We start from the raw sequence: 14,266 nt of genomic DNA on the forward strand, positions 1-14,266 counted from the left end.
AGCTGTCTATTGTCAACTCTATAGCTGTCTGTGGTCAACTCTATAGATGTCTGTGGTCAACTCTATAGCTGTCTATGGTCAACTCTATAGCTGTCTGTGGTCAACTCTATAGCTGTCTGTATAGCTGTCTCTGGTCAACTCTATAGCTGTCTGTGGTCAACTCTATAGCTGTCTATGGTCAACTCTATAGCTGTCTATGGTCAACTCTATAGCTGTCTATGGACAACTCTATAACTGTCTGTGGTCAACTCTATAGTTGTCTGTGGTCAACTCTATAGCTGTCTGTATAGCTGTCTGTGGTCAACTCTATAGTTGTCTGTATATCTGTCTATGGTCAACTCTATAGCTGTCTGTATAGCTGTCTATGGTCAACTCTATAGCTGTCTGTGGTCAACTCTATAGCTGTCTGTATAGCTGTCTATGGTCAACTCTGTAGCTGTCTGTGTTCAACTCTATAGCTGTCTGTGGTCAACTCTATAGCTGTCTATGGTCAGCTCTATAGCTGTCTATGGTCAACTCTATAGCTGTCTGTGGTCAACTCTATAGCTGTATGTGGTCAACTCTATAGTTGTCTGTATAGCTGTCTATGGTCAACTCTATAGCTGTCTGTGGTTAACTCTATAGCTGTCTGTATAGCTGTTTGTGGTCAACTCTATAGCTGCCTGTGGTCAATTTGATCGCTGTCTGTGGTCAGCTTTATAGCTGTCTGTGGCCAACTCTTTAGCTGTCTGTGGCTAACTCTATAGTTGTCTGTATAGCTGTCTATGGTCAACTCTATAGCTGTCTGTATAGCTGTCTGTGGTCAACTCTATAGTTGTCTGTATAGCTGTCTATGGTCAACTCTATAGCTGTCTGTGGTCAACTCTATAGTTGTCTGTATAGCTGTCTATGGTCAACTCTATAGCTGTCTGTATAGCTGTCTGTGGTCAACTCTATAGTTGTCTGTATAGCTGTCTATGGTCAACTCTATAGCTGTCTGTGGTTAACTCTATCGCTGTCTGTATAGCTGTCTATTGTCAACTCTATAGCTGTCTGTGGTCAACTCTATAGATGTCTGTGGTCAACTCTATAGCTGTCTATGGTCAACTCTATAGCTGTCTGTGGTCAACTCTATAGCTGTCTGTATAGCTGTCTCTGGTCAACTCTATAGATATCTGTGGTCAACTCTATAGCTGTCTATGGTCAACTCTATAGCTGTCTATGGTGAACTCTATAGCTGTCTATGGACAACTCTATAACTGTCTGTGGTCAACTCTATAGTTGTCTGTGGTCAACTCTATAGCTGTCTGTATAGCTGTCTGTGGTCAACTCTATAGTTGTCTGTATAGCTGTCTATGGTCAACTCTATAGCTGTCTGTATAGCTTTCTATGGTCAACTCTATAGCTGTCTGTGGTCAACTCTATAGCTGTCTATGGTCAACTCTATAGCTGTCTATGGTCATCTATATAGCTGTCTATGGTCAACTCTATAGCTGTTTGTGGTCAACTCTATAGTTGTATGTGGTCAACTCTACAGTTTTCTGTATAGCTGTCTATGGTCAACTCTATAGCTGTCTGTATAGCTGTCTGTGGTCAACTCTATAGCTGTCTGTATAGCTGTCTATGGTCAACTCTATAGCTGTCTATGATCAACTCTATAGCTGTCTATGGTCAACTATATAGCTGTCTGTGGTCAACTATATAGCTGTCTGTATAGCTGTCTATGGTCAACTCTATAGCTGTCTGTGGTCAACTCTATAGCTGTCTATTGTTAACTCTATAGCTGTCTGTGGTCAACTCTATAGCTGTCTATGGTCCACTCTATAGCTGTCTGTATAGCTGTCTATTGTCAACTCTATAGCTGTCTGTGGTTAACTCTATCGCTGTCTGTATAGCTGTCTATTGTCAACTCTATAGCTGTCTGTGGTCAACTCTATAGAAGTCTGTGGTCAACTCTATAGCTGTCTATGGTCAACTCTATAGCAGTCTGTGGTCAACTCTATAGCTGTCTGTATAGCTGTCTATGGTCAACTCTATAGCTGTCTGTATAGCTGTCTATGGTCAACTCTATAGCTGTCTGTGGTCAACTCTATAGCTGTCTATGGTCAACTCTATAGCTGTCTATGGTCAACACTATAGCTGTCTATGGTCAACTCTATAGCTGTCTGTGGTTAACTCTATAGCTGTCTGTGGTCAACTCTATAGCTGTCTGTATAGCTGTCTATGGTCAACTCTATAGCTGTCTATGGTCAACTCTATAGCTGTCTGTGGTCAACTCTATAGCTGTCTGTGGTCAACTCTATAGCTGTCTATTGTCAACTCTACAGCTGTCTGTGGTCAACTCTATAGCTGTCTGTATAGCTGTCTATGGTCAACTCTATAGCTGTCTGTGGTCAACTCTATAGCTGTCTGTGGTCAACTCTACAGCTGTCTGTATAGCTGTCTATGGTCAACTATATAGCTGTCTGTGGTCAACTCTATAGCTGTCTGTGGTCAACTCTATAGCTGTCTATGGTCAACTCTATAGCTGTCTATGGTCAACTCTATAGCTCTCTATGGTCAACTCTATAGCTGTCTGTGGTCAACTCTATAGCTGTATGTGGTCAACTCTATAGTTGTCTGTATAGCTGTCTATGGTCAACTCTATAGCTGTCTGTGGTTAACTCTATAGCTGTCTGTATAGCTGTTTGTGGTCAACTCTATAGCTGCCTGTGGTCAACTCGATCGCTGTCTGTGGTCAGCTTTATAGCTGTCTGTGGCCAACTCTTTAGCTGTCTGTGGTCAACTCTATAGCTGTCTGTGGTCAACTCTATAGCTGTCTGTATAGCTGTCTATGGTCAACTCTATAGCTGTCTATGGTCAACTCTATAGCTGTCTGTGGTCAACTCTATAGCTGTCTGTATAGCTGTCTATGGTCAACTCTATAGCTGTCTGTGGTCAACTCTATAGCTGTCTGTGGTCAACTCTATAGCTGTCTATGGTCAACTCTATAGTTGTCTGTGGTCAACTCTATAGTTGTCTGTATAGCTGTCTATGGTCAACTCTATAGCTGTCTGTATAGCTGTCTGTGGTCAACTCTATAGTTGTCTGTATAGCTGTCTATGGTCAACTCTATAGCTGTCTGTGGTTAACTCTATCGCTGTCTGTATAGCTGTCTATTGTCAACTCTATAGCTGTTTGTGGTCTACTCTATAGATGTCTGTGGTCAACTCTATAGCTGTCTATGGTCAACTCTATAGCTGTCTGTGGTCAACTCTATAGCTGTCTGTATAGCTGTCTCTGGTCAACTCTATAGCTGTCTGTGGTCAACTCTATAGCTGTCTATGGTCAACTCTATAGCTGTCTATGGTCAACTCTATAGCTGTCTATGGTCAACTCTATAGCTGTCTGTGGTCAACTCTATAGTTGTCTGTGGTCAACTCTATAGCTGTCTGTATAGATGTCTATGGTCAACTCTATAGCTGTCTGTATAGCTGTCTATGGTCAACTTTATAGCTGTCTGTGGTCAACTCTATAGCTGTCTGTATAGCTGTCTATGGTCAACTCTATAGCTGTCTGTGGTCAACTCTATAGCTGTCTATGGTCAAATCTATAGCTGTCTATGGTTATCTCTATAGCTGTCTATGGTCAACTCTATCGCTGTCTGTGGTCAACTCTATAGTTGTATGTGGTCAACTCTATAGCTGTCTGTATAGCTGTCTCTGGTCAACTCTATAGATATCTGTGGTCAACTCTATAGCTGTCTATGGTCAACTCTATAGCTGTCTGTGGTTAACTCTATCGCTGTCTGTATAGCTGTCTATTGTCAACTCTATAGCTGTCTGTGGTCAACTCTATAGATGTCTGTGGTCAACTCTATAGCTGTCTATGGTCAACTCTATAGCTGTCTGTGGTCAACTCTATAGCTGTCTGTATAGCTGTCTCTGGTCAACTCTATAGATATCTGTGGTCAACTCTATAGCTGTCTATGGTCAACTCTATAGCTGTCTATGGTGAACTCTATAGCTGTCTATGGACAACTCTATAACTGTCTGTGGTCAACTCTATAGTTGTCTGTGGTCAACTCTATAGCTGTCTGTATAGCTGTCTGTGGTCAACTCTATAGTTGTCTGTATAGCTGTCTATGGTCAACTCTATAGCTGTCTGTATAGCTTTCTATGGTCAACTCTATAGCTGTCTGTGGTCAACTCTATAGCTGTCTATGGTCAACTCTATAGCTGTCTATGGTCATCTATATAGCTGTCTATGGTCAACTCTATAGCTGTTTGTGGTCAACTCTATAGTTGTATGTGGTCAACTCTACAGTTTTCTGTATAGCTGTCTATGGTCAACTCTATAGCTGTCTGTATAGCTGTCTGTGGTCAACTCTATAGCTGTCTGTATAGCTGTCTATGGTCAACTCTATAGCTGTCTATGATCAACTCTATAGCTGTCTATGGTCAACTATATAGCTGTCTGTGGTCAACTATATAGCTGTCTGTATAGCTGTCTATGGTCAACTCTATAGCTGTCTGTGGTCAACTCTATAGCTGTCTATTGTTAACTCTATAGCTGTCTGTGGTCAACTCTATAGCTGTCTATGGTCCACTCTATAGCTGTCTGTATAGCTGTCTATTGTCAACTCTATAGCTGTCTGTGGTTAACTCTATCGCTGTCTGTATAGCTGTCTATTGTCAACTCTATAGCTGTCTGTGGTCAACTCTATAGAAGTCTGTGGTCAACTCTATAGCTGTCTATGGTCAACTCTATAGCAGTCTGTGGTCAACTCTATAGCTGTCTGTATAGCTGTCTATGGTCAACTCTATAGCTGTCTGTATAGCTGTCTATGGTCAACTCTATAGCTGTCTGTGGTCAACTCTATAGCTGTCTATGGTCAACTCTATAGCTGTCTATGGTCAACTCTATAGCTGTCTATGGTCAACTCTATAGCTGTCTGTGGTTAACTCTATAGCTGTCTGTGGTCAACTCTATAGCTGTCTGTATAGCTGTCTATGGTCAACTCTATAGCTGTCTATGGTCAACTCTATAGCTGTCTGTGGTCAACTCTATAGCTGTCTGTGGTCAACTCTATAGCTGTCTATTGTCAACTCTACAGCTGTCTGTGGTCAACTCTATAGCTGTCTGTATAGCTGTCTATGGTCAACTCTATAGCTGTCTGTGGTCAACTCTATAGCTGTCTGTGGTCAACTCTACAGCTGTCTGTATAGCTGTCTATGGTCAACTATATAGCTGTCTGTGGTCAACTCTATAGCTGTCTGTGGTCAACTCTATAGCTGTCTATGGTCAACTCTATAGCTGTCTATGGTCAACTCTATAGCTCTCTATGGTCAACTCTATAGCTGTCTGTGGTCAACTCTATAGCTGTATGTGGTCAACTCTATAGTTGTCTGTATAGCTGTCTATGGTCAACTCTATAGCTGTCTGTGGTTAACTCTATAGCTGTCTGTATAGCTGTTTGTGGTCAACTCTATAGCTGCCTGTGGTCAACTCGATCGCTGTCTGTGGTCAGCTTTATAGCTGTCTGTGGCCAACTCTTTAGCTGTCTGTGGTCAACTCTATAGCTGTCTGTGGTCAACTCTATAGCTGTCTGTATAGCTGTCTATGGTCAACTCTATAGCTGTCTATGGTCAACTCTATAGCTGTCTGTGGTCAACTCTATAGCTGTCTGTATAGCTGTCTATGGTCAACTCTATAGCTGTCTGTGGTCAACTCTATAGCTGTCTGTGGTCAACTCTATAGCTGTCTATGGTCAACTCTATAGTTGTCTGTGGTCAACTCTATAGTTGTCTGTATAGCTGTCTATGGTCAACTCTATAGCTGTCTGTATAGCTGTCTGTGGTCAACTCTATAGTTGTCTGTATAGCTGTCTATGGTCAACTCTATAGCTGTCTGTGGTTAACTCTATCGCTGTCTGTATAGCTGTCTATTGTCAACTCTATAGCTGTTTGTGGTCTACTCTATAGATGTCTGTGGTCAACTCTATAGCTGTCTATGGTCAACTCTATAGCTGTCTGTGGTCAACTCTATAGCTGTCTGTATAGCTGTCTCTGGTCAACTCTATAGCTGTCTGTGGTCAACTCTATAGCTGTCTATGGTCAACTCTATAGCTGTCTATGGTCAACTCTATAGCTGTCTATGGTCAACTCTATAGCTGTCTGTGGTCAACTCTATAGTTGTCTGTGGTCAACTCTATAGCTGTCTGTATAGATGTCTATGGTCAACTCTATAGCTGTCTGTATAGCTGTCTATGGTCAACTTTATAGCTGTCTGTGGTCAACTCTATAGCTGTCTGTATAGCTGTCTATGGTCAACTCTATAGCTGTCTGTGGTCAACTCTATAGCTGTCTATGGTCAAATCTATAGCTGTCTATGGTTATCTCTATAGCTGTCTATGGTCAACTCTATCGCTGTCTGTGGTCAACTCTATAGTTGTATGTGGTCAACTCTACAGTTGTCTGTATAGCTGTCTATGGTCAACTCTATAGCTGTCTGTATAGTTGTCTGTGGTCAACTCTATAGCTGACTGTATAGCTGTCTATGGTCAACTCTATAGCTGTCTATGATCAACTCTATAGCTGTCTATGGTCAACTATATAGCTGCCTGTGGTCAACTCTATAGCTGTCTGTATAGCTGTCTATGGTCAACTCTATAGCTGTCTGTGGTCAACTCTATAGCTGTCTATTGTAAACTCTACAGCTGTCTTTGGTCAACTCTATAGCTGTCTGTATAGCTGTCTATGGTTAACTCTATAGCTGTCTGTGGTCAACTCTATAGCTGTCTATGGTCCACTCTATAGCTGTCTGTATAGCTGTCTATGGTCAACTCTATAGCTGTCTGTGGTCAACTCTATAGCTGTCTATGGTCAACTCTATAGCTGTCTGTGGTCAACTCTATAGCTGTCTGTATAGCTGTCTATGGTCAACTCTATAGCTGTCTGTGGTCAACTCTATAGCTGTCTATGGTCAACTCTATAGCTGTCTGTGGTCAACTCTATAGCTGTCTGTATAGCTGTCTATGGTCAACTCTATAGCTGTCTGTGGTCAACTCTATAGCTGTCTGTGGTCAACTCTATAGCTTTCTATGGTCATCTCTATAGCTGTCTATGGTCAACTCTATAGCTGTCTGTATAGCTGTCTATGGTCAACTCTATAGCTGTCTGTGGTCAACTCTATAGCTGTCTATGGTCAACTCTATAGCTGTCTGTGGTTAACTCTATCGCTGTCTGTATAGCTGTCTATTGTCAACTCTATAGCTGTCTGTGGTCAACTCTATAGAAGTCTGTGGTCAACTCTATAGCTGTCTATGGTCAACTCTATTGCAGTCTGTGGTCAACTCTATAGCTGTCTGTATAGATGTCTATGGTCAACTCTATAGCTGTCTGTATAGCTGTCTATGGTCAACTCTATAGCTGTCTGTGGTCAACTCTATAGCTGTCTATGGTCAACTCTATAGCTGTCTATGGTCAACTCTATAGCTGTCTATGGTCAACTCTATAGCTGTCTGTAGTTAACTCTATAGCTGTCTGTGGTCAACTCTATAGCTGTCTGTATAGCTGTCTATGGTCAACTCTAGAGCTGTCTATGGTCAACTCTATAGCTGTCTGTGGTCAACTCTATAGCTGTCTGTGGTCAACTCTATAGCTGTCTATTGTCAACTCTACAGCTGTCTGTATAGCTGTCTATGGTCAACTCTATAGCTGTCTGTGGTCAACTCTATAGCTGTCTGTGGTCAACTCTATAGCTGTCTGTATAGCTGTCTATGGTCAACTATATAGCTGTCTGTGGTCAACTCTATAGCTGTCTGTGGTCAACTCTATAGCTGTCTATGGTCAACTCTATAGCTGTCTATGGTCAACTCTATAGCTCTCTATGGTCAACTCTATAGCTGTCTGTGGTCAACTCTATAGCTGTATGTGGTCAACTCTATAGTTGTCTGTATAGCTGTCTATGGTCAACTCTATAGCTGTCTGTGGTTAACTCTATAGCTGTCTGTATAGCTGTTTGTGGTCAACTCTATAGCTGCCTGTGGTCAACTCGATCGCTGTCTGTGGTCAGCTTTATAGCTGTCTGTGGCCAACTCTTTAGCTGTCTGTGGTCAACTCTATAGCTGTCTGTGGTCAACTCTATAGCTGTCTGTATAGCTGTCTATGGTCAACTCTATAGCTGTCTATGGTCAACTCTATAGCTGTCTGTGGTCAACTCTATAGCTGTCTGTATAGCTGTCTATGGTCAACTCTATAGCTGTCTGTGGTCAACTCTATAGCTGTCTGTGGTCAACTCTATAGCTGTCTATGGTCAACTCTATAGTTGTCTGTGGTCAACTCTATAGTTGTCTGTATAGCTGTCTATGGTCAACTCTATAGCTGTCTGTGGTCAACTCTATAGCTGTCTGTGGTCAACTCTATAGCTGTCTGTATAGCTGTCTATGGTCAACTCTATAGCTGTCTATGGTCAACTCTATAGCTGTCTGTGGTCAACTCTATAGCTGTCTGTGGTCAACTCTATAGCTGTCTATGGTCAACTCTATAGTTGTCTGTGGTCAACCCTATAGTTGTCTGTATAGCTGTCTGTGGTCAACTCTATAGCTGTCTATGGTCAACTCTATAGCTGTCTATGGTCAACTCTATAGCTGTCTGTGGTCAACTCTATAGTTGTCTGTGGTCAACTCTATAGCTGTCTGTATAGCTGTCTGTGGTCAACTCTATAGTTGTCTGTATAGCTGTCTATGGTCAACTCTATAGCTGTCTGTGGTCAACTCTATAGCTGTCTGTATAGCTGTCTATGGTCAACTCTATAGCTGTCTGTGGTCAACTCTATAGCTGTCTGTATAGCTGTCTATGGTTATCTCTATAGCTGTCTATGGTCAACTCTATCGCTGTCTGTGGTCAACTCTATAGTTGTATGTGGTCAACTCTACAGTTGTCTGTATAGCTGTCTATGGTCAACTCTATAGCTGTCTGTATAGTTGTCTGTGGTCAACTCTATAGCTGACTGTATAGCTGTCTATGGTCAACTCTATAGCTGTCTATGATCAACTCTATAGCTGTCTATGGTCAACTATATAGCTGTCTGTGGTCAACTCTATAGCTGTCTGTATAGCTGTCTATGGTCAACTCTATAGCTGTCTGTGGTCAACTCTATAGCTGTCTATTGTCAACTCTACAGCTGTCTGTGGTCAACTCTATAGCTGTCTGTATAGCTGTCTATGGTTAACTCTATAGCTGTCTGTGGTCAACTCTATAGCTGTCTATGGTCCACTCTATAGCTGTCTGTATAGCTGTCTATGGTCAACTCTATAGCTGTCTGTGGTCAACTCTATAGCTGTCTATGGTCAACTCTATAGCTGTCTGTGGTCAACTCTATAGCTGTCTGTATAGCTGTCTATGGTCAACTCTATAGCTGTCTGTGGTCAACTCTATAGCTGTCTATTGTCAACTCTACAGCTGTCTGTGGTCAACTCTATAGCTGTCTGTATAGCTGTCTATGGTTAACTCTATAGCTGTCTGTGGTCAACTCTATAGCTGTCTATGGTCCACTCTATAGCTGTCTGTATAGCTGTCTATGGTCAACTCTATAGCTGTCTGTGGTCAACTCTATAGCTGTCTATGGTCAACTCTATAGCTGTCTGTGGTCAACTCTATAGCTGTCTGTATAGCTGTCTATGGTCAACTCTATAGCTGTCTGTGGTCAACTCTATAGCTGTCTATGGTCAACTCTATAGCTGTCTGTGGTCAACTCTATAGCTGTCTGTATAGCTGTCTATGGTCAACTCTATAGCTGTCTATGGTCAACTCTATAGCTGTCTATGGTCAACTCTATAGCTGTCTATGGTCAACTCTATAGCTGTCTGTGGTTAACTCTATAGCTGTCTGTGGTCAACTCTATAGCTGTCTGTATAGCTGTCTATGGTCAACTCTATAGCTGTCTGTGGTCAACTCTATAGCTGTCTGTGGTCAACTCTATAGCTGTCTATTGTCAACTCTACAGCTGTCTGTGGTCAACTCTATAGCTGTCTGTATAGCTGTCTATGGTCAACTCTATAGCTGTCTGTGGTCAACTCTATAGCTGTCTGTGGTCAACTCTATAGCTGTCTGTATAGCTGTCTATGGTCAACTATATAGCTGTCTGTGGTCAACTCTATAGCTGTCTGTGGTCAACTCTATAGCTGTCTGTATAGCTGTCTATGGTCAACTATATAGCTGTCTGTGGTCAACTCTATAGCTGTCTGTGGTCAACTCTATAGCTGTCTATGGTCAACTCTATAGCTGTCTATGGTCAACTCTATAGCTCTCTATGGTCAACTCTATAGCTGTCTGTGGTCAACTCTATAGCTGTATGTGGTCAACTCTATAGTTGTCTGTATAGCTGTCTATGGTCAACTCTATAGCTGTCTGTGGTTAACTCTATAGCTGTCTGTATAGATGTTTGTGGTCAACTCTATAGCTGCCTGTGGTCAACTCGATCGCTGTCTGTGGTCAGCTTTATAGCTGTCTGTGGCCAACTCTTTAGCTGTCTGTGGTCAACTCTATAGCTGTCTGTGGTCAACTCTATAGCTGTCTGTATAGCTGTCTATGGTCAACTCTATAGCTGTCTATGGTCAACTCTATAGCTGTCTGTGGTCAACTCTATAGCTGTCTGTGGTCAACTCTATAGCTGTCTATGGTCAACTCTATAGTTGTCTGTGGTCAACTCTATAGTTGTCTGTATAGCTGTCTATGGTCAACTCTATAGCTGTCTGTGGTCAACTCTATAGCTGTCTGTGGTCAACTCTATAGCTGTCTGTATAGCTGTCTATGCTCAACTCTATAGCTGTCTATGGTCAACTCTATAGCTGTCTGTTGTCAACTCTATAGCTGTCTGTATAGCTGTCTATGGTCAACTCTATAGCTGTCTGTGGTCAACTCTATAGCTGTCTGTGGTCAACTCTATAGCTGTCTATGGTCAACTCTATAGTTGTCTGTGGTCAACTCTATAGCTGTCTGTATAGCTGTCTGTGGTCAACTCTATAGTTGTCTGTATAGCTGTCTATGGTCAACTCTATAGCTGTCTGTGGTTAACTCTATCGCTGTCTGTATAGCTGTCTATTGTCAACTCTATAGCTGTTTGTGGTCTACTCTATAGATGTCTGTGGTCAACTCTATAGCTGTCTATGGTCAACTCTATAGCTGTCTGTGGTCAACTCTATAGCTGTCTGTATAGCTGTCTATGGTCAACTCTATAGCTGTCTGTGGTCAACTCTATAGATGTCTATGGTTAACTCTATAGCTCTCTGTGGTCAACTCTATAGCTGTCTGTGGTCACCTAAAAATGTCTATGGTCACCTGTAGATGTCTGTGGTCAACTATAGCTGTCTGTGGTCAACTCTATAGCCATCTGTGGTCAACTATAGCTGTATGTGGTCAACTATAGCTGTATGTGGTCAACTCCATAGCTGAATGTGGTCAACTATAGCTGTATGTGGTCAACTATAGCTGTATGTGGTCAACTTTATTGCTGTATGTGGTCAACTATAGCTGTATGTGGTCAACTATAGCTGTATGTGGTCAACTCCATAGCTGTATGTGGTCAACTATAGCTGTATGTGGTCAACTATAGCTGTATGTGGTCAACTTTATAGCTGTATGTGGTCAACTATAGCTGTATGTGGTCAACTATAGCTGTATGTGGTCAACTTTATAGCTGTATGTGGTCAACTATAGCTGTATGTGGTCAACTTTATAGCTGTCTGTGGTCAACTCACGTTTCAGCATCTTCACAGCCACCTTCATGACGGGCTGGGAGCGGCTGAGTCCATATGCAGTTCCCTCCACCACCTTCCCAAATGCCCCAGAGCCCAGAACACGACCTGTAGACACACCAGACATGGCACACGATCAGTTAACATGGAGGGTAAACAAATACACAAACATAGACAGACAGGCAAACACACACACACACACACTCTCAAGCACTGACTCTATGCACACACTGGACTCTCACACAGATACCTACACACAGTACATATGCCCACACAAACACATAACATGCGCACACATGCATACTGACGCCACACACACACTTTCACACTCACCACATACTCTGCTGCTACTGTCTATCTATCCTGTTGCCTAGTCACCTTACTCCTATCTATATCTACAGTACACAGTTACCTCAATTACCTCGTAACCCTGCACATTATCTCAGTACTGGTACTCCCTGTATATAGCCATGTTTACTTGTTATTGTTATTCACTGTGTATTTATTCCTTGTGTCACTATTTCTATTTTATATTTTGTATCTTTATCTTTTACTCTGTATTGTTGGAAAAGGATCCATAAGTAAGCATTTCACTGTTAGTCTACATCTGTTGTTTACGAACCATGTGACGAAAAGTCATCTGTGACTTCCCCAGTTACCCAGTGAGTGAGATTCCCTTTGGTCAGTGAGTCACAACCCATACCCAGGCAGCACGCCCCAACCTCCCCTTTCTGCCAGGCCAGATGGCCTTATCACATCCTCACTTCAAAGACCAGAGGGAGACATCCAGACCAAAGCCTGACTAGAACACGACCACCCAACCATGATGATGTGACACTCTGACCGGAACATGACCACAGTAAGACCACAGAGAAAGGAAGCAGTGCAGTCGGCTCTTACCCAGTACGAGCCCATCGCGAGAGAACTCCCATCTGGAGTCATAGGGCAGTTGCATGGGGTCAACGTAGATGTACTCATGGCCATCAGGGCTCACTGACTCTATCACCCTCCAGCGGATCTCATAGCGAGGCTTCTGTAAGATAGAGGACATAGATAAACAAATCCATGCATTGGCTCTAGAGCAGCGTTTCCCAATTCCGGTCCTCTAGTCCCCCAAGAGTACACATTTTGGTTGTATCCCAGGGCAAACATACCTGACTGAACTCATCGAGGGCTTGATGATTAGTTGACAAGTTGAATCAGATGTGCTTGTCCGGGGCTACAATTAAAATGTGTACTGTTGGTGGTACTGGAGGAGCAGAGTTGGGAAACACTGCTCTAAGACAAATTGTAGGTGACTGATTTAATGAGTCATTGAGAGAATGAGTCAGTGAGTGAGTGAGCGAGATTGTGCGTGTGTGAGGGGCGGTGGTGATCTGTTGTACCTGTTTCCAGATAATGACCAGGACAATGAGTGAGATGATGACAATGACCAGCAGCACCAAAACAGCAGCAGTTACAGGCAGCTCAGAGTGGGGGCCTGTTCAGGAGGAGAACCACCACACACACATGAGATGGAGAGCAAAACATGGAGAATGCCACAGAGAGAAAACAACATGGAGAATGCCATAGAGAGAAAACAACATGGAGAATGCCACCGAGAGAAAACAACATGAAGAATGCCACAGAGAGAAAACAACATGGAGAATGCCACCGAGAGAAAACAACATGGAGAATGCCACTGAGAGAAAACAACATGAAGAATGCCACAGAGAGAAAACAACATGGAGAATGCCACAGAGAGAAAACCACATGGAGAATGCCACAGAGAGAAAACAACATGGAGAAGTCAATGTAAATCAATATGGGAATGTTAGTTTGATGAATTATTTGAAGAACCCAACATGAGGTAAAATATAAAGAACTTCAACATGGCAATCCAAATACCCTATTTAAATGGCATAGTTCCGCATGGTGACTCACACCCAATAAACCAAGCCAGTGGGGTCTCCAGATTATCAGGACCAAAAGGTCTGCTGAAGGGTTTAGGGAGAGGTGCGGGGTAGGGGGGCACAGCTTGAGGGGCCAAATGTACTAAGCTACCTGGGCTTTACTTTTCACAGTAAAAGTATCCCAGGCTAACACACATCTACACAATAAAAGTCTGTGATCAGCTGCCCTACCACAGACAATTTACCAGACAGCTACCTCAACACTGACAGCCCAGCCCAGTCTCTTCAATGCCTATCACACATCAAGTGTCACAAAGGGGCGCAACTACAGGAAGAAACTAGCTATTAAAAGAGGAGACTATGGCAGGAAGAAAATATACGGCAGCAGGCAAACTAAGATACTGTGAATCTAGTCACCACACTATACCAACCATGTATGTTGTACAGGGCCTGTAGAAAGTCTACATCTCCTTGGATTTCTCCACATTTTATTACAAAGCAGGATTAAAATGGATTTAATTGTCATTTTTTGTCAACGATCAACAGAAAATACTCTGTAATGTGAAAGTGGAAAGAAATGTCTAACATTTTTTTAAAGATGAATGAAAAATAAAACAATAATATACCTTGATTATATAAGTATTCACCCCCCCCCCTG

General features: G+C 42.5%; 1 protein-coding gene across 1 annotated transcript in view; it reads right to left on the minus strand.

Moving 5' to 3' along the window:
• Positions 1–14,266, minus strand: part of LOC109902718 (platelet-derived growth factor receptor alpha-like) — a 59,092-nt gene that overhangs the window by 33,108 nt on the left and 11,718 nt on the right. The window contains exons 16-18 of the mRNA XM_031785818.1: positions 13,102–13,196; positions 12,617–12,749; positions 11,720–11,824 (exon numbers count right to left, since the gene is read on the minus strand). Coding sequence (XP_031641678.1) covers positions 11,720–11,824; positions 12,617–12,749; positions 13,102–13,196 — 333 coding nt within the window. The remainder of the gene's footprint in view (positions 1–11,719; positions 11,825–12,616; positions 12,750–13,101; positions 13,197–14,266) is intronic.

This window comes from Oncorhynchus kisutch, linkage group LG13 (assembly GCF_002021735.2).
Source record: "Oncorhynchus kisutch isolate 150728-3 linkage group LG13, Okis_V2, whole genome shotgun sequence".
Lineage (NCBI taxonomy): Eukaryota > Metazoa > Chordata > Actinopteri > Salmoniformes > Salmonidae > Oncorhynchus > Oncorhynchus kisutch.